General features: G+C 36.4%; 1 protein-coding gene across 2 annotated transcripts in view; it reads left to right on the forward strand.

The window, feature by feature from the left end:
- Mrtf (Myocardin-related transcription factor) overlaps positions 1 to 19,014 on the forward strand; it is a 161,742-nt gene extending 142,728 nt beyond the window's left edge. The window contains exons 4-6 of one of the 2 annotated variants that reach the window (XM_089633450.1): positions 10,434 to 10,579; positions 12,275 to 13,165; positions 13,397 to 19,014. In XM_089633450.1, the coding sequence (XP_089489576.1) occupies positions 10,434 to 10,579; positions 12,275 to 13,165; positions 13,397 to 15,451 (3,092 nt within the window). In that variant the 3' untranslated portion in view covers positions 15,452 to 19,014. The remainder of the gene's footprint in view (positions 1 to 10,433; positions 10,580 to 12,274; positions 13,166 to 13,396) is intronic. The other variant, XM_089633449.1, reaches the window with a different exon arrangement.
- The last annotated feature ends 298 nt before the right edge of the window (positions 19,015 to 19,312 follow it).

Genomic DNA, 19,312 nt, shown 5'->3' on the forward strand with positions numbered 1-19,312 from the left:
GCGTACCGTTTAGGATCAATTGCTAGCTGAAGTTTGACGAATATTTGCATATTAAAATTATGCTTAGTATTACGTAAGTATTCTTTCAATATGCGTAAAATATCTCGATTGTGCCCATCTCTAGTATAATATCGGTTTCTGGAAAATTTTGCAAATAATTTATTTGCTCGCTTGAAAATAACTTATACATGTAAGTTTGATAATGTCGTCGGAAAGCTCAATAAAAGTCAACGCCTCTCCTATATAAAACATTTAATTTGATTTACGATAAATATTTTTAGTAATGTAATACAGGTATAAACTAATGCATGACTTTAAATACAAGTAGGTTCCTACGCGAAGAAACTGTTTTTCACTTCTTCAAATATTTTTTAAAAATAGCCTACTATTAAATTTATTTTCACATCGATACCTATTATGGTAATATTTTAATTTTTTTATTTTTATTCTTTATACATCTTAGTTAATCTTTGAGTCTTTTATGTTAAATCTTAAACTTTTTCGATTTAAAAAATATACAAATATAATTACATAAGAGTAATAATGAACTATTTTTTAGGATAATTCAATTTATTTTTATAATAATAACTAATTAATCACCTTTCATTATTATCTATTTTTAAATTCATTAATTTTAGTTATCCTGACGAAGAATCCATTGGCTTTGAAATGTGTAGATTATTATGAATTAAAAGTGGTGTAAACATAGTGTTTTATTTATATACTCGTATAAACTGTTGTTCGTTCAAAATGATTTCGTCCATCTATCTATCTATATAAAATTCTATCATTTATATAAAAAGAGTGTCCGTCTGTGGGCAAGTTTGTTTTTTCTGCAAATCATCTGTTGTATTCAGAGATTGATGAAGTTCATATTAAGAGAAAGGTCTCTGCATTCAATTCAATTTGTCTATTACTTTAAAAACATTACAAAATTACATTTTAATTCGTTACATTTGTAATTTTGTTTGTACATTTGTAAAATGGTATTACATAATAAATAAGCGGTGTATCAACTATACCAGCATCGATAGAACTTGCCTTTCAAAGGCAGCTTTACTGATGCTAAATATGTCGATATCCGAATTGATTATGTTCAACAGCAAGACTGCTCTCCCCACCGGCATGACCTGCAGGCAAGTTGGTCCTGCAGGCCGGGAGATAAAATAGTCTATGCTGTCGGTGACGGAGATAACCATCAGGAACATAGAGACTAATACTCTCCATGATAGTTAGATTTTATCCATCCACGAATCAGTTTGAAGAAGTGTGATACAATATGCACATCTCTTCTGACCCGTAGATGGTTTATACCGAGCATGCCCAAGAGAAAGTCAGTAGGATAGAGCCACGGGTAGTAGCCATACTCCCTCAGGTAGAGGAATCTCAGAAATTGCATTGTAAACCACCCATATCCCACCCCCTATAGCAGAATAAAGCCGGGCAACGGAGGGTGTCAGTTATAAAATAAATGAATGATGTATCTTGCTGCTGGATTTAATTTTTACCATGGAAATGAAGAAAGCTTATGTAAATAGTTGCCTTCGTTTTTATTTCAGTGCATGTATACTGAAGTTGACTCGATTTCATAATTCCCGGATGAGCCGGGAGAAATATATACTATAATGTTATTCGAGTTATCGCTGCACTCGCGTAACACTATTATTATTCACAGCGAGCGCAGACGGAAAATTATTTTTCTCGCCGTTGACGATTGAAACACATTATTTTTAAACCAACGGATTCTGTCGTGAAAATGTTTTTAAGCAGTTTATAAAATAATATCGAACGACGATGTTTATTCAAGTAGTTCATTTTTTTATGTTATATTGATAATTAGGACCTTCCTTTATTTATTAATTTCTTTATAAGCTTCTTTTGAACCCGCGACGCCTGGGCAGGAACCCGACGCATTTGTTCATTCGGCTACAAATTAAATAAAATAAAAATTTCATCATTTTGACCGGTCAGTGGTTGAGTGGGCATAGCGCTTGGGTCTCACCCGAGCGTCGCGTGTTCGATTCCTCGGCTGGCTAAGTCCTCCATCACAACACAAGCAACATTTTCGGCTTTCTGTGGTGGTAGTAGGAGATTTTCAAACATTGTTGGGTTATTTGTAACCCGGGAATGTTTGTCTTTCTTTTTAAAAATTTTAAAAAAAAATTAAAAAAAAAATCTCGTTCTGATGAATGAATTTTTTCAGTGTAACAATTTTTGTTGAATAATTATTACTTCAACTCTTGAAGGAGGGTCCCTTAACGCCGTTGAACGCTTGACAAGTAATGTGCCCGTTGACACGCACATTCGCCCCGTCGTTTGTGGCCCAGCATATATTTCACAATGGCAGTCGTCACAGGCACTTCTTCCTACGCTCAAATATTTTGATTATTTTCCGTTTGTTTTCAAAACAAAGCAATCTTCCGGAGACGACGCAACGGCTTCTGTTAAGTCTATAAATAAATAAAATAGTGGTTTCTGGCTTTATCAACGAATAATAAAGTCAGTTATTTCTCTCTGATAAATGTTATAACGTATTTTCTTAACCGAAAATACAATAATAATAATAATACAGAGTTCGTAATAAATTTAAGTCGAGACAACTCCATTCGATGTTATGCAACGTTATTCACGTTAATTTACGATGCGCTTTGGCAGCATTTTTAAATGCTTAGTGGAATGCACCCGTTTCACAAAATTTATATTTGCAATATCAAGTATTTTTTAGTTCTCAAAAATCCGATAAAATTAAATTTTTTTGTTATTTAATTTTATCCGTTTACGATATGTCATAAGTTTTAAAATAGGTTAAAATATCTTTGATATTATTATAATTTTAGCTACCACTTACCAGGTAATACTCTTCGCACCAAAATATTGTTTTCTTACCGAACTATTGAAATATATGGCGTCTTGTCTATATCTTGACAAATGAAAGCATTTTTCTAAGCACACTAACTACGATTGAAACGACGCTGCAAGCTTAAAATAGTTGTGTTGATCTGAAAGAGAGTCGCAAATCAGGTGTTACAATGATTTAAATGAGACACGCACAAATATTTGGTTTGCAGTTGTGATAAAATAAATATATTATTTAAAGTTTTTTTATTTTTTTTATTCAGTGAATTTTATGTATTACAATTTGTGTGTACTTAATAACTCCCACACTAGGCTTATGCCCGTGTTATGGTAGTCATAATGCTATAAATTACAATAAAACCATATGTTGTAGTAATAAAAAGTAAAACATAATATAGAAAGAAAAAAAAAACAACATATTTAAGGAAAATATAAAACAAAATAAATGTTTTTTATACATGCTAACATACATACTTACACATATATAGATGCTCAGATATATATACATATACATACATACATAGACATACATACATGCATACATAAATACATTCATGTACAAAAAAATATATATATAAAAAAATATATTTATAAAAAATATATATATCAGTTATCTGTTATGTCTTCCATTATTTGTTTTGCATTAAATTTGTTGCGCTAACTCCTTCTTTAGCCAACGTTTCGGACAGCATTCCAGTGTCCATCATCAGAATCATAATACCCCAAAAACAAATAAAAAAAATAAAAAAAAGATTTATAGTTGGTTATGTTACGACAGTAAATGTTGTTTGACAAAGCAATAAATATAATACAAAATACAAGGTAATTGATTTTGACATCAGTAAAATATTTGTGATGCTTGAGTGCAAAAGGAATAATAAAATAGTACAATACAATAATTGATTTGAAGTTGGACATGTTAAAACTGTAATTATTGTTTAGAAAGGCAATGAAAATAATGAAAACTTTGGAGTTATTTATGTTGACACCAGTAGAGCGTTTCTGACATTTTAGGGATAAAGTAATAATACAAGAGCTGTAGTTGTGTATGTAAAAATTAAATGTACTCTTTGAGCAATAGCTATTATATGATGAGCTTAAGGTTATATATAATGTAAGATAAGAAGAAAAAATTCCAAGTAATGTGGGGAAAAAACAATGTTTCCATAAGTGTGTGATTTTAGTAGAACTAGGAAAAAATAAATTAAGAAAAATTAAAATAATTGGTAAATCTAAATAGTTATAATAGTTACTAAAGTAAATTCTAAGCATGTTGATTTTAAGTATTTTATAATCAAATATTGAAGTTTATACTAATCAAATGCCTGTTGAATCAACCTATCAGACCTCTATGTGTGGTGTGAACTGCCTGTAGATTACGTAATGTGCCTTGCGGTGTTCCGGCGTCGCGGCGCTGCTGGAGATTTTGTCGCCGCGTCGGGCGTCGGGACGCTTTACCCAAACATAAGACTCGTGTCATCAGATAACCGTGCTTTCTTTTATCACTGGGAAATGGGGCATATTATTTATAACTCCCATTTAGTGAGGATTGCGACAAATTATCCTGTTTCAGTTACCCACTTTGGTAAATCTACAATAGTAGGCATGTATGATTGATTAGTCAGCGGTAAAATTAGATAATTATCTTGGAATATTGAATTTTTCAAAGTTATTATCACATATACAATTATCACATACACAATTGTCAAAAATACTAATTTCGGTCGAGAGTCTGTCCGTCTGTCAAATGTCTGTAATGTGTGGAAATGTGGTTCAATTAATTTTTTTTAAATTTTTTTCGGATTTTTTTTAAAATAAGTGTCGTTTTCAAAATTGGAACTGATTGCCTCAAGAATTCAGAAAGCGATAAAGACCCGTGGATAATATTTAATTTTCAATATATAAACAGAAAATTATTTTAATTGTAATTTAAAAAAAATCGAAATGGTTTGTCAAGAATTGAGACAAGCGATAAAATGGGTTCTAAAAAACCTATGATATAATATTTTTTCTAACAGAATTTTTTTTGTTTAAATTTCTTAGGGTTGACAAGTAAAATCAATTTCGACATTTTTCAAGTTTTACGGTTTTTAACTAACTTGCAATAATTATTAATCCTGCAATGATTATAATATCCGAATATATAAAAAAATATCTAAATGAATGATTTATCTGTCGTACAGTAATTAAAACAAAAATATTATTTTTGGTAGTATTTGAGGTTTCTCTTGTTTGGTCACCCCGCGGGTAACGTGGGCGTCCTTGTGGAATGTTGTTTACTGCCCAGACTTACTATTTCCCTCTCCCCGTCTCACTCCACCCACCCACCCACCCATCCTATTATATCTGTAATAGTGAGAATGAAATTAAGTTATTATGATTTTCATTATTTGTCTGAAAACTATTGTAGGGGCCTGCTAATAAGCAATGTCAAGCAGATACGAAACTAAAATATTATTTTAGTTCTATTTAATTTGATCCTGAGATATGTTGTTATGTTTCAAAGTTAAAGTTATTATTAAATATATTATTAGTTCCTCTCAGGAAGCACCGAGGAAAATAATTTCCCTCCGGGCCTACGTCATCTTTGTGAATGCTGTGTGGAGGTTTTTTTCTAAGGAAAGGAATATAGGAAGGAGATAAAGATCTGGGAAGGCAACAGTATGACGGGTGGGTAAGAACCTGGGGGTCAGTGTGTCGTATGTGTCTAGGAGTGACGGACTTTTGAATTCATTCCTCTCATTGCGGTACAAGGCGATGGGTCGAGAGAGTCCTGCTGGAAACGTAAAAAGATCTCCCTCAACCAGTCTCTTCACGTTTTTGTTGTTTCACGGAATTTGGACAATTCATCAAACCTTCACAGAACTAGAAAATCAGCTCAACTGAATTGTTCATCGTGTTCTTTATTTATTCGATGTGAACTGTTGTTTGTACGTTAGCGATCTGCAGTCATTCTCGGGAACAATGACAAGTTATGTTATCGACATTATCGATAAATCCTGTATCGATCGTCCTTGCTTTACACACCTCTTATTGGAAAACCCTGTATATAGCTGGGGCGGTACATATAAAAATCAAACACAAACGATTTACATATCACAAAAACTAATAATAAAAACTATATTAAAAAAACCCTATTCATATTCGTCCGAATTTTTATTCAAACAATTTAAGGTCAGAAAATTAAGTGCATTATACTTCTACCATGCAACATTACAAATTTATAAAAACAATATTCAAAATAAAGTTGCACCCTTTAAAAATAACACAAATCTTAGACAAACGTCAATACTTCCTACTTCTAAATTTAAAAAAAAAAACAATAGGACAGTTCAACCAAGAATATCTCGGAGTTAATTTTTTTAATTCATTACCAGAAAAAATTAGAAACATGAATCTAAATATAAACGAATTCAAAAGACACCTTAAAAAGAATTCCGAACACTTGAACTGAATCATATCAAATTTAAACCAAAATAACAACACCCCCCATACACACAAGCCTTGCTTATTTATGGGGGTACATCAAATACTTATATTATATCATATTATATTATGTAATTAAAAACTGTTTTATAGTATGTAATGTAATTCGTGTATCTTTTTTTAACAATAAATAAAAAAAATAAAAAAATAGAATTTGTAGATCAAACATAATGTAACCATTTTTAGCTAGAATCGTAGCCTATCATTAAGATATTTGTGCCTTTAAATTTCAGTGAAACGTATTATTGGTTCCATATTTTCAGATTGAAAATCGCGCAAAATCAAACTTGAATAAATTTAAGAGCACAGTTTTCTGTTTAATGATTTCTTTGTAGACGTTTTTTAGAGAAGGAAAACTGTTACACTCATAATAATTTATTATTTTGTATCGATTGTGTTTGAGATTTGAATTGATTTGATACTGTTGTTCCTACACGGAGAAAAAAAGTATTGCTAATTTATAAAGAACCTCTTCAAATTATGGGTAATCCGGCTAAAAACGGGATTGCAGGCCTTAGCGAATGACTTTACAGGTTAACTTTTAGTAAATTACGAATATACTATCACGATGTCGGGAAATATCCTAATATTTACGCATTTCGTCCTCATATATTATCAAGGCAAATGCAGGTGCATGAACACGTGTTCTGATATATTAGAAATTTACTAAAAGTTTATCAGGAAGCGGCCTGCAATCCCGTTTACCAATAATAAATTAGCAATGCTCACTTGTGTAAGCTAACACAACTTCGTCACGTTGTTATTGAAAATCAATGAGGTAAAAAATAAAATGGAATCATCTTTTAAGGTGCAGTTTTGTGATTATTGTTCTCACGTACATTTTAATAGTGTTTAAGTACTGTTTTAATTGTCACCAATAATTTGAAAATCAATTTAGACTTTTGAGTTAAAATTCTGTTTTTTTTTTGAACATCCAAAATGGTAACAATGGGCATAGTACGCACTTCTCTGCCAGGGCAATTTTCCACTAAATGCTTTCGTGGCCATTCTTCTGTCATCGTCAGTCGATAGTTGGCAATGGCCACCAGCATACAGCGGCGGGCGGTGGTAAAAAAATCCTCTACTTGCCAAAACTCCGCGGCCAAAGACATCTGTCAGTCCGGTCTGCGGCGGCGCACGGCAGCTTTCTCGGCGCTACTGGCTGTGCTACTGCGTCGAGGGGCTTGTCAATGAAGATGTCGCTAACATGACAAAAGTGTCTCGGAGCAATTGGAATGGGTCAAAATACGCTTTTCTGGGTTGCAGCATGCTTTGGCAGCTTCCTAGACCCCAGTGCGAGTTTCTGTGCTGGGACTTGTCAATCAAGATGCCGATAATACGACAACAGCATCTCCAGCTACTGGATTGGGTCAAAATACGTTTTGTACGCCCCTGGTCGCAGGAAAGTTATAGATATCTATTGGCTTGGCGTGGTGAAATTTGGACAGCTTTATCCGTCTGGAATGTATAGGTCATCTATCTATGTTCCTTCTATCTATATACTATTGTAGATATTTGTGATGTATGGTAATAAGGTTGAGTATTTAATCTATAGATGGCGCTAGTCATTAAGCTTACTCCAGAGTCCGTCAGAGGTCGCTAGGGTGTAACAGGTACTTGTGAGATTATATTGTCAGAGAGCAAGCTCCTCGGGAGCCAGAGAATCACCTACCCTCGGGTAATGAACAGTGTAGCTTAATCCAGACCTTTTATTCTAACTTAAACAAACACAATTATTAGAAGAACCTTTTACTAATTTCAAATAGTTCCCAACACCGAAGTTTGCATAGTAAAGGCAGATATAACAATATTATAAAGAAAGTGTCTGTGGCGGGCGACGTAGCTTTGTTTTTTTATACAAATATACAGTTTTATTAAAAATACAAATATACAGTTTTATTAAAAATACAAATATATAGATTGATGAAATTTTGCCCAAGATGGAGGTCAATGTCTACATTAGATTTCGAAAAACCACCCCCATTGCCCTTTGAAGTATTGTGCTAAATGTATTGCGGAGGAATACCTAAAATATGATCTCTGTGTTAGTATATTTACATAGATATTTTAGGAATTAGAGACGATGTTCACTCAGTTGACAGCACCGGAAAGGAATGGTTAAACCACGAACTTACTGGTTTGTTAACCTCAAAGATACAGAGTAGGCTTCCTATCTAGTATCTTTTCCTGAAATTTCAATTAGACTTGTATATTATTCACGAAATAAAAGGGAGTCAGCAGCGATTGTGAAAATTCCGGCGAAGTAAAGCCGCGAGTGCATCGTAAAAAAATACAGCTGTTATTATAATTTTTGAACACACCCTGTATCGCCACAGAAATGATATTTTCCGCCTAGAATAATAGCGGGCAATGGCGGTATTTTGACAAGTGTGCACAAATCTAGACGCCCGCGAAATGATTGTTTTGTTACATTGTATTACCGCACAATTACGAAATGCTCGCGCTATTTTTACCCCGTTTCGTGCTCGCAGGAATGTGCACTTTTTCCTGTACGGGTTGCACAGGCAAATCGTTGCTCTCGGCTCCGCAACGAGCGGCGGCCGTGTGGGACTGAGAAAGTCGTAAAAACATCTCTTTTAGCTCGCTATCATAACTTGTTGCAACTTTTCGTGAGCCAACTATTTACTCTATTCGGAATGGCCAATTCCGTACTTACTCTTGAATTATTAGCTCTTCATGCTATTCAAAATAAGAACAAGAAGTCTTAAAGAACCTGTAGCATCTATGTAGTATTATTTGTCTGAACGTTAAAACTATTGTCCTACAGTACACGAATTTAAGACACATAAATTTATCTTTCAACAAAATTTTTCCATTTTCTTATATTGATTTTTTTTTAAAGTTTTTCGGGCTTTATCTTTTTTACATTAGCTCCACACAGGAGGCACTGAGGGAAGAAATTGTCTCAAGGCCTACTTCATCTTTTGGGATGCTATGTGGAGGGTCTTTTTATGGAAAGGCAGGAGAGAAAGTTCTGGGAAGCAAAAAAGTATAAGGGGTGTGTAGGAATTTGGGGGACAATTTGTCCAAGAGTGACGGACTAACACAGTGTTACCACTGCGGTGTAAGGCGAGAGGTCAAATGTCTCACTCAACAAGTCTCAACCGATTCGGCCCACCATGCAGTGGGTGGGGAAACGCATTCTCCGCTAAACAAACTTCACCCCATTAATCCGGACACCCCTGATAAATTAAACGTTGCGAATCCGCGTTGGGTAATCTATGGCAGGGGTGTTGGCTATCCAATAAATGATCACCGGGGCGGCGGTACCCATACCCGCCTCCCAAGATGATGTATGTTATGTTTTGTGGTTGGAAGCAGATTACAATGTAATTTTAACATTCATTGAACGTGTTAAAGGACATAGAAGTAACTAACTTTTAATGTTCGAAATTAGCTCATTATTTAGCTTTATTCAAAAAAAAAAAAAACTTTTTGAATACTTCTATTTGAATTTCACTTTGTTGTTTTCGGTAATGAATGAATGCAAATCCTGGAAGCGGAAATTAATCCACTTACTGACATTCGATCAAGCTGAAATTCGACAGATAGACTCATTATCGATGACAATGCTGACAATCAACTTTTGCTGTCAATCACGTAACACACACGCTGACAAATACGCACTATCTGAAATCGGTCTACCCGCTCGGCATCTGGCAATGTCGGTAGCGAGGTTGACTTCGGTCCCTGGGAAGGAAGCTTTAATCCTCAATTTGAGCTGATATTATTTTTATTTTTTATGAGAATGCTCTTTTGTATTCATCATTCGTTGCGTTTCATTTTAGAAAGATTTTTTTTTTTTTTTTTTCAGTTTTTTGTGGAACGTTATATTATCCCGAAATGTTGACAATGCACTTAAAAATCTTAATGCATTTTTAGTAAAAATATTTTTTTTTATTTAATATTTTTCATTACTACTGTTTCGACTTACATGTATGTCATTTGATAAATCGTCATACAAAGAGAGCCAGAATGACCGAGCTTTCACAACAAATAATTGATGGTTCTTCCTTTCCAAATTCTTCTCTCTTGTTGTTTTACTAATAATGCTTGTTGTGGTCTTCCAGCTCTGAAGACTCCGCCAGCTTTCCACGAGCAGAGGAAGCAACTGGAGCGCGCCAAGACGGGTGACCTGCTGAAGGCCAAGATCCAGAAGAGGCCGGACCGTCAGGAGTTGGAGCGGAGGCACATCCTGGAGCACCAGGTTTGTAAAGTACTGTTATTGCATCCAAATTATTATTTATATCTTATATCTTACACACTTGAGAGACTTTACTTTCATACCAATTTTTTTTTCATTACTTATTTAAAATATTTAATATGTAGTAGAACCTCACTAATTGGGCACTTCAGCGGTCCGGCACCTTCTGTAATGCAGCATTACGTGAATCAGACAGAATCGTTGATGAAACAGCGTTTGAGTGCGATGAGAATGTGTCCACTGTATAACAATCTCTGTAATGACAAGATTTCGGACATATTTAAAAAAAAAAAAAAAAAAAAAGAAAGACAAACATTCCCGGGTTACGAATAACCTGACAATATTTGAAAATCTCCTACTACCACCACAGAAAGCGGAAAATGTTGCTTGTGTTGTGATGGAGGACTTAGCCAGCCGAGGAATTGAACACGCTACGCCTAGGTGAGACCCAAGCGCGATGTCAACTCGGCCACCGACCGGTCGAATATATATTTAGCGATACCCCCCACAACTTTTTTCTAATCTCTTGTTTTCACTTGACTTCACTCGACCCAAACTTTATTGTATGTTGTTTTTATTTTGTTTTGCCTACCTTCCTTCCTTATTTAATTTTTTTACATATTTGTACACCATTATTTTTTATATAACTTTTTATTTAAAGTTTTTGATACATGTCGTTAGAACAGTTATAAAAATAAAAATGGTAAAGTAACAAAAAAATCTCACAAAGGCAAAGCCTGTGCGTGGTTATAATGGTATTATAAAAGTGTAAACAAAAGTGCTCTGTGACTAACCATATAACTTGACTTATTAAATATTAACTTAATGTGGGGAACTTACATTTCTATTTTCTGATTTTTCATATGTTTCTGTAGTCCCTAATAATTAGGTTTTTTAAAGTTCCATATTAGTGAGATTCTACTGCACTTATTGTTTTTTAAATATTTTCTTTGTGTAATGGTACATATACATTTGCAAACCGAAACGCGAACTGAGCCATGAATTACGCGAAAGAAACTAAGCAACTTACAAGCGGCATGTTGCGCCATTTGCGGTTGCTTCGTTCCTTTCCCATATGTTGAGATTCCATTTGGAAGTTCGGTTCGCGTATGCATACGAAGTATAAAACTACCTTTATTTCAATTGCACAGTCTAATTTTGTGAATGACGGTTACATAAAGCCTACAAAATGTTAAATGTAAAATGGAGCCAATGATGTTGTTTTGGAAACCATAGTATGGTACTAAAATTAAGTACATGCACTTTTTTACAGCTAACTGAACTATAGTTACAATTTACACGATTTTTTTTCTCTATGGTGGAAAGACTAGGTGGCACATTCTGGATACAGATAATCCATATTTTTAGTGCTCTTTAAGTCTTTCCGCAGCAGTGAGATCTCTTGGTCTTTGGCCCCTTAATGTTATGGTGGTGTTTTTTAAAAACAAATACTTTGACCTGAATCCTAATCTTGTGCTGACCAAACAAATCAAAATGCACAGTTATTTGAAGGTCGGTACAGTCCAAATGGTCCCCCTCACTTTTCATATTTTCCACTAACCATGAAGAGTTGGGTATGATAGTATGATGTAATCATTTCTGCACTAGTCCAAGACATGAAATAAAACAATTTCTTATTATTCAATGTATTTATTAGTGATTACTTACTACTAATTGGTTATTTATTTGTACTTTTTGTAATTCCAGGAAGGTCACGTAGACCCCAGCTTGGCAGAGAAGCAGCGCATGCTGAAGAAGGCGAGACTCGCTGATCAGCTCAACGACCAGTTGTCCCACAGACCCGGGCCGTTAGAATTAATACAGAAGAATATCCTTCACACGGATGAACCGATCGAGAGGGCCGTCAAGGAAGGGCTGGTTCCCTTCAAGGCCACTTGCGAGGGATCTCTCCGGCGACCCGAGCACCCCAGTAGTTATCAAACTGTAGAGGAAGATAGTCCTGTGGAAGATGGATCCCCACCGCTTCAGATCGCTCTAAGTCCCCCCCCAGCTACTACATTGGTGGTGACTTCAACACCTGTGCACTTCCACGCAGTTCTTCCCCCGCCCACCATCTCCCTGGCTGATCTCTGCCAGAGCACCCTCCTCCCTCTAGCTCCTAGTCCAGTTAGTATTACCTCATCCACCTCCACCCTCTCGCCTCTGAGTTCGGCCGCCTCCCCTCCCGCCCCCATCACCCCGAGGCCTATGCCTTCTCCCCTGCATGTGAGCCACTCTCAGATACAGCGGTCAGATGCACCGGGAAAAGATAAGAATCGAAAGAAGTCCAAACTAAAGGCTGCGCCCAAAGCGCGAACCATCAAGTTCCATGAATACAAGGGCCCGCCTAACGCCCACAAGTCTTCCTCCTCGCAAGGAGTTTCTTCAGCTGCGGCTGAGACGTCGTACGAGCTTCTCTTGAGGCAGCAACAACTGTTTCTTCAGTGGCAGTTAGAGTGGCAGCACAAGTATCCTCAGCTGATCTTGCCGTCGCCACAGAAGCTGAGCTCACACACCCCACACATGATACCTTCACCGGCTCCCAGCATGGCGCCAGATTCGCCCGAATCCTCCACTTCGTCGGTGCACCCTCATCAGGTTTGTACTTCTAATTATTTATTTATTTATTGAATATCAGCGGTATAAATATACCATACACCATAATTCATGTAACAGAATAACAATTAACTGTGGCATTTGATCATAAAATGACAACAGAAAGTATAAAATTAATACAAACTCTAGAAGGAGATACAAGCACATAAATAAAATGTACTATTTCTGTCAGTTTCAGAATCTGTAATATTATTTTGTTTTTTATTATTGCAGATTCCAACACCTCCTCCCCCACCACCGACTGGTAGTCGCCTGGAAGAGATGAAGGTGTCTGACTTGAAGGAAGAACTAAAAAGAAGAAACCTTCCAGTGTCCGGCGCCAAGCCTATTCTTATAGATCGCCTCCGGCCGTACCTCTCTGACTTCATGGCACCTCCCTCCGAAGAATCACAAGACAAACTCACTTCTAGTGTGGAGAGTTTAAACCATATCATGCAGTCGCCGGTCACTTCTCCCGAAAGTCAGAATGAAGCCATGGATGTGGAGTCACAGCCGCCCACTCCTCAGCCGGTGCAGCAAACTGGGGAAGATATTGTGAGAGAACAGCAGAGGAAAATAGAAGAGCTGCAAAGAGAGTTACACAAGTCCCAACTACAATTGCAACAGATCCGGGCGCAGGCCCCAAGCACCCGACAGGAACCCTCGCCGCAGGACGCCGGCCACAACAGGAAGCTCGCTCTGCACCATCTTCAGGCCAAGATACAGTCCCATCAACTGGCCTTACATATCCAACAGCTGCAGGCCCTGCAGGCCTTACAGGGGCAAGGGAATGCGGCCGCGGAGAAAAGGCAACAGGAGCACAGAGAGTTCCAGCGGAGACACAGTCCCGGACCTTCTCTTCCTCCTCCACAGCCTCCTGCGCTCGCCCCTGCCCCCACGCTGCAGGCGGTGGAACCTCCCCGCTACGTTCTCTCCCCCAAGCCCGGCTCCGACCATCTACTCCAGCTTATCACTACCCAGGCAGGAGGGGAAGGTCTGAAGATGCAATTCACTATCAAAGAAGGAATCAACGGTCTAAACGGTCTTAATGGATTGAATGGTATCAATGGAAAAAAGAACGTAGGCCTTGTGCTAAACGGGGTCAAAGTAGTTCCAATTACAATTTTGCCTTCAAACCCCCCTCCTCAGTATGAAGAAGCCACGAGAAATAAAGCACCCCCTCCTCCACCCCCGCCTCCATTGCCTCCCCCCAGCCAGTCCCCGGCTCCGACCATCAAGAGCCAGACAGTGGACGATGTGCTTGAGATCCTGATAAAGAATGGGGAGCTGCCAGCCTCTGCGGCCCAGATCCCGCACCAGACCTCCCAGGATGCTCTCAACCAGAACACCGACTTCTTGAACAGTGAAAACAGTTTGAACTCTGACAGTCTCCTACACGATGAGAGCCAAAATGATATCTTGAACAGAAGCAACATCCACGACAACTTGCACGATTTGATTAATCACAATCAGATGCATTCAAATATGATAGATCATTCTAATTTACACAATGAATTCTTAAATCAAAATAGTTCGCACAGTGAAATCAGTCTCAGCCATAGTGACATGCAAAGTGATCTCCTAAATGAAAGTGATTCCCACAAAAACTTCCTCAATCAAAATAACCTAATGCTCAACCAACACCAGAATAGCCCCCATGAACATATCAACGAAAACAGTGTTCTGGACGAATTCATCAACGCCAATAGCATGGATTCAGTCCATCAAAATAGTTTGAGTGATTCTCTGATGGGTAACCATAGTGACTTTAGACATTTACCCGGATTGAACAATTGTCACATGACTCACGTTAAAGATGAAGACATGTCTCACGATTCTAGCAATCATATGAACACTTTTGATTCCGTATCTAGTAGATTTTTAGGTGACGATGGAGATAGTAACATTTTCAAGTCGGAAATCATATCGGAAGACTCGATGCCACACACAATGGGACACGACGAACTGAACAGCAAAGAAAACCAACACATGGACGAGGAGTTTAATTTGGAACAATTGCTCGGGGAGGATACCCACGACGGTTTGGATCTCAAGGAACTCGGGCTGGATCTGGAGGGCTTGGATTCCATGGACTTTGGTCAGAACGATTGCTCCGTTCAGAACCAAAATCCCGGGGGTAGCGAGGTGATGGAGCTGGATGAGTGGCTGGACAGCATGATGTCTCAGGGCAGTCAGCAGTGCGACCCCCTTCTGGGAGGGCCCCCGCGCCTGGCCTACAAGTCCGCCCCCACGCCCCGCCCGCCCCCACACCTATCTTGGTATAAATAGTGGGACTGTGTATTATGACAGACATGAAAAAATAATAATTGTGATTTGAATAGTTAAGAGTTAAAATGGTGCTGAGTTCTCTATACATTGTGGGATTGCCCGTAGACATGTAAACAGAAATCATTAGCTTTTATAATGGATAGTCGTATGAAGATCGGTGTTACGGACAAGTGAACACTGAACAGGCCGCAGTAGTGAGTGAACCCGTGCTCGGGACTTTAAACATTTTGACAGGAAGAGAAAGGCCAATAATGACGAATTGAATTAGCGTACAATATGATTGTATCCGAATGGAATACTAAGATTCTCCCTCTGTGTGTGTACTTAACTGTATTGCCATTAGTATAAAGAAATAACGAAATGCTTCCAATATCATTAGTTTAAGTAACTTGGTGACCACTAATCAGTAAAGTTAAGTAAAGCAACTAAACCACGTTGAGCTTGACACATATTTGTAGTATGCGTGCTTGATACAATTACAATACATACATACATACTGTAATTGTCTGTTACGAACCTGTTGAAAGTGATCCATCGTCCGATGATGAACAATTAGTTTGTAAGATTTTGCCACCAGTTTTCCATTCAGAATTTTATGAGTGCGTGTGATATATTAATATAATTTTAGCCAAAATGTAACTAAATTCTTATTTAAACATATTATTAATTATATTTATTAAATATATAACAGTTTAGAAACACGGGTGACGCGTTCCATGGAAAGCGTGGATCCTTGTAATTGTTTAAAGGGAAATGATTGTTTAATTAACTGGAAGATTTTTGTTGCTGCATTCCTCCCAATTGACCAAGATATATAGGAAGATTATTTAACATAATAATAATACCAACGCAGTGATTGGAGTGGAGGGGAGTAATGTTCCCAGTCTGTGTTTATAAGCATCTACTGTCTGCTACGCTAGGTCGGCTCCATTCACCCATCGAGACATTCCAATGTTAATAGAGAAACAAACAAAAAGTTATTACGGTGGCCCCATCCCTCGTTGCCATCCAGCATCCAGCATCCTCTCCTCTTTACTCGCCCCCCTCAGAGACTACATCACTATTCTACGCATTTACCTTCGCTAAATACTCAATCTCTAGTATACTCAGTCTCCTCTCCTATTGTCAGTTTCAAAACTGCATTTATCCACTCAAATGTAACAACATTCATATATTTATTATAATTGATGCGATGTTTCAAATTGATTTCTTATAACCAACCAGCTTTCGATTTGTGATAATTTCCAGTTTGCCAAATTATTATTTTAATTATTTCTTATAATGTTTAAATACTCACGGATGACATTTGTTACTTTGCAAAACCTTGCATTACATTTTTATAAATCATTGTATGGTTTATCATTGAATGCTTTCCGTCATCTTTAATATTATTTTATTCCATAATATTTATTTATTTGTTTTTTTTTGCCTTTTTTTATTTTATTTTAGGGGTCGGACCAATTTTTTTCTCAGAAATGTTTGAACACCTTTTGTTAGAAATTGTCTAAACCTTTGGCAGGTGGCAGGTCTGTTTCCTGTCTTTCGGCTAAACTTTACTCTGCAGAATTATTCCTGCGCATACCGCTGGTTCATGTACTTTCTTGGAATTCTATATCTTTCAAGTATCCCTTTCAATATTGTATTTTTATTAAATTGTTCAGAATGTAATGCAGATTAGCCCAAGATTTAACCGCACAATTTATTTGAGTTGGTACCAACTCTGTTAAAATAAAATTATGTTTGGATTTTGGGCGGGACCAGCTTGAATAGAAGTGTTGAAAATAAATAGAAAAAGAATCTGTTATTATTATTTATTATTATACAATAGTTTATAATTTGTATTTATTCTATTCAAATAACATTAGGTTATATCTAATGTTAAAACTATGTTTTTGGTTTACCGAACCAATACATAATCACCGGCATTTTACTAAAACGCCCCAATCTTCATACATATTTACATTCTTAATAATATATCTTCTGACTTTTTGCCCATGGAATGTTTAATTTAGTGAAACTCCTACCGACATAATATGTAGTGGAAATATAAAAAAAGAAAAAAAGCAATATAATTGCAGTTATTTGTAAGTGAACAAAATTTTGTAAAAATTTGTAATCTCTCGTAGTTTGGATGAATTTTCTTCCGCATATATTGACAATCTGTAATAGGTAATTACCACATTAGCATACAATCAAAGTCAACCAATATCATCAACAACTATTATTATTGCAATACATAATACATGTAATATGTAAAGGCTTGCTAGAATAATTACATAGATGAACAGGCCCTACCCTGAGAGGTATCATCTCGATAAGGATTGCTCCTATTGCGCCTGCAACACGCCTGTATGTGAACACCGCTTTACTTTTATAGTAATCTCTAGTGCCAAAATCAAACTTTTATAATCAATCTACTTTGGTCTCAACTTTTAATTAACTAGTTTAATAAACACGAAAGAATATTGTTTTTCAATTTGTATTTGTAATGTTTTGGTACTTATTTTAATTCCCTATCAATAACAATAATAATTTATGATAAAATGTATCTAAACTCGCTTATATGAATTTTACATAATAATGTAAGTCAAATATTTTAATCTGTCAATTTTTAAAATTCCTGGTTGTTATATTAATATTAATGCAAAGTTTATTATTGTGTGACTTAAAATAAAAATATCCGGGTGTTATGTTTTTGAAATTCCAATCTGATTAAAGAATATGAATGTTCCACAATGAGGGCGCCTGCGGATGAGAGACTTTAGTTGCTTTGACAGATGGAAACTATTCCAAAATTTAGTCTCTCGTCTGCGGGCGCCCTGAATGTTACGTTTATAAAAGTAAAGTCTCATCTGCGGGCGCCCTGAATGTTACGTTTATATAAGTAAATTCTCTCATCTGCGGGCGCCCTGAATGTTACGTTTATAAAAGTAAAGTCTCATCTGCGGGCGCCCTGAATGTTACGTTTATAAAAGTAAAGTCTCATCTGCGGGCGCCCTGAATGTTACGTTTATATAAGTAAATTCTCTCATCTGCGGGCGCCCTGAATGTTACGTTTATAAAAGTAAAGTCTCATCTGCGGGCGCCCTGAATGTTACGTTTATAAAAGATAGATGCAAATGTTTCGATACAACGCCTAGATTTAAGGATGGTTGTTCCCGTTGGGAGTTCATCAGGTGTTTGGGTTTTTGAGTTGATTCCAAGGAAAAGCCCAACGAACTCTACTCGCTCGGTAGGGAACTGTCAACTAAATGAATTAGATAAAGTAGAAGATGCTAGCAGAATCAGTAGATATGTTAATTGACTGACGAGTGAGATAAAATTTGCATGACAAATATTCAGTTACTTGGTACGTAAGAAGAATGTTATTATTTATGTAATAGAGGAAGATATTTTCGTCTTTTTTCTTGTTTAAATCTTTTAGGTCTTTTACAATAATATTATTATTATTACAATATTGTGTAAATGAACCGTGTACATATTGACCCCCCTGCCTTTTAATTTTAAGAATATGTTGGAAAAATTATTATTTGATTTAAAATATACATCGTGTATGTTGTTGACATTGGTTGTTTTATTTATTCTACTCCTTAACCCTAAATGCCTAAAGCTTATATCTAACCTGTTGAGTGTCAGTCTTGTGGATATTATGCTATTTTATGGTATTTTAACCTTTAAAAATGTTCCCAGCCTACTAAATTTTAAGGCTATAATATTATTCTATGTTCTCGTTTCGTCAAGTGCAAACATATTTATTTTATCTGTGAATAAGTGTAAAATTGCATTATAATAAATATGTCAATTTGCTACATTTATTTAGAGCAAAATCATGTTTTATTATCACCCTGAAAGACACTTAAG

Source organism: Hesperophylax consimilis, chromosome 7 (assembly GCF_061612785.1).
Source record: "Hesperophylax consimilis isolate HC1 chromosome 7, BYU_Hcon_1.0, whole genome shotgun sequence".
In the NCBI taxonomy this organism is placed as follows: domain Eukaryota; kingdom Metazoa; phylum Arthropoda; class Insecta; order Trichoptera; family Limnephilidae; genus Hesperophylax; species Hesperophylax consimilis.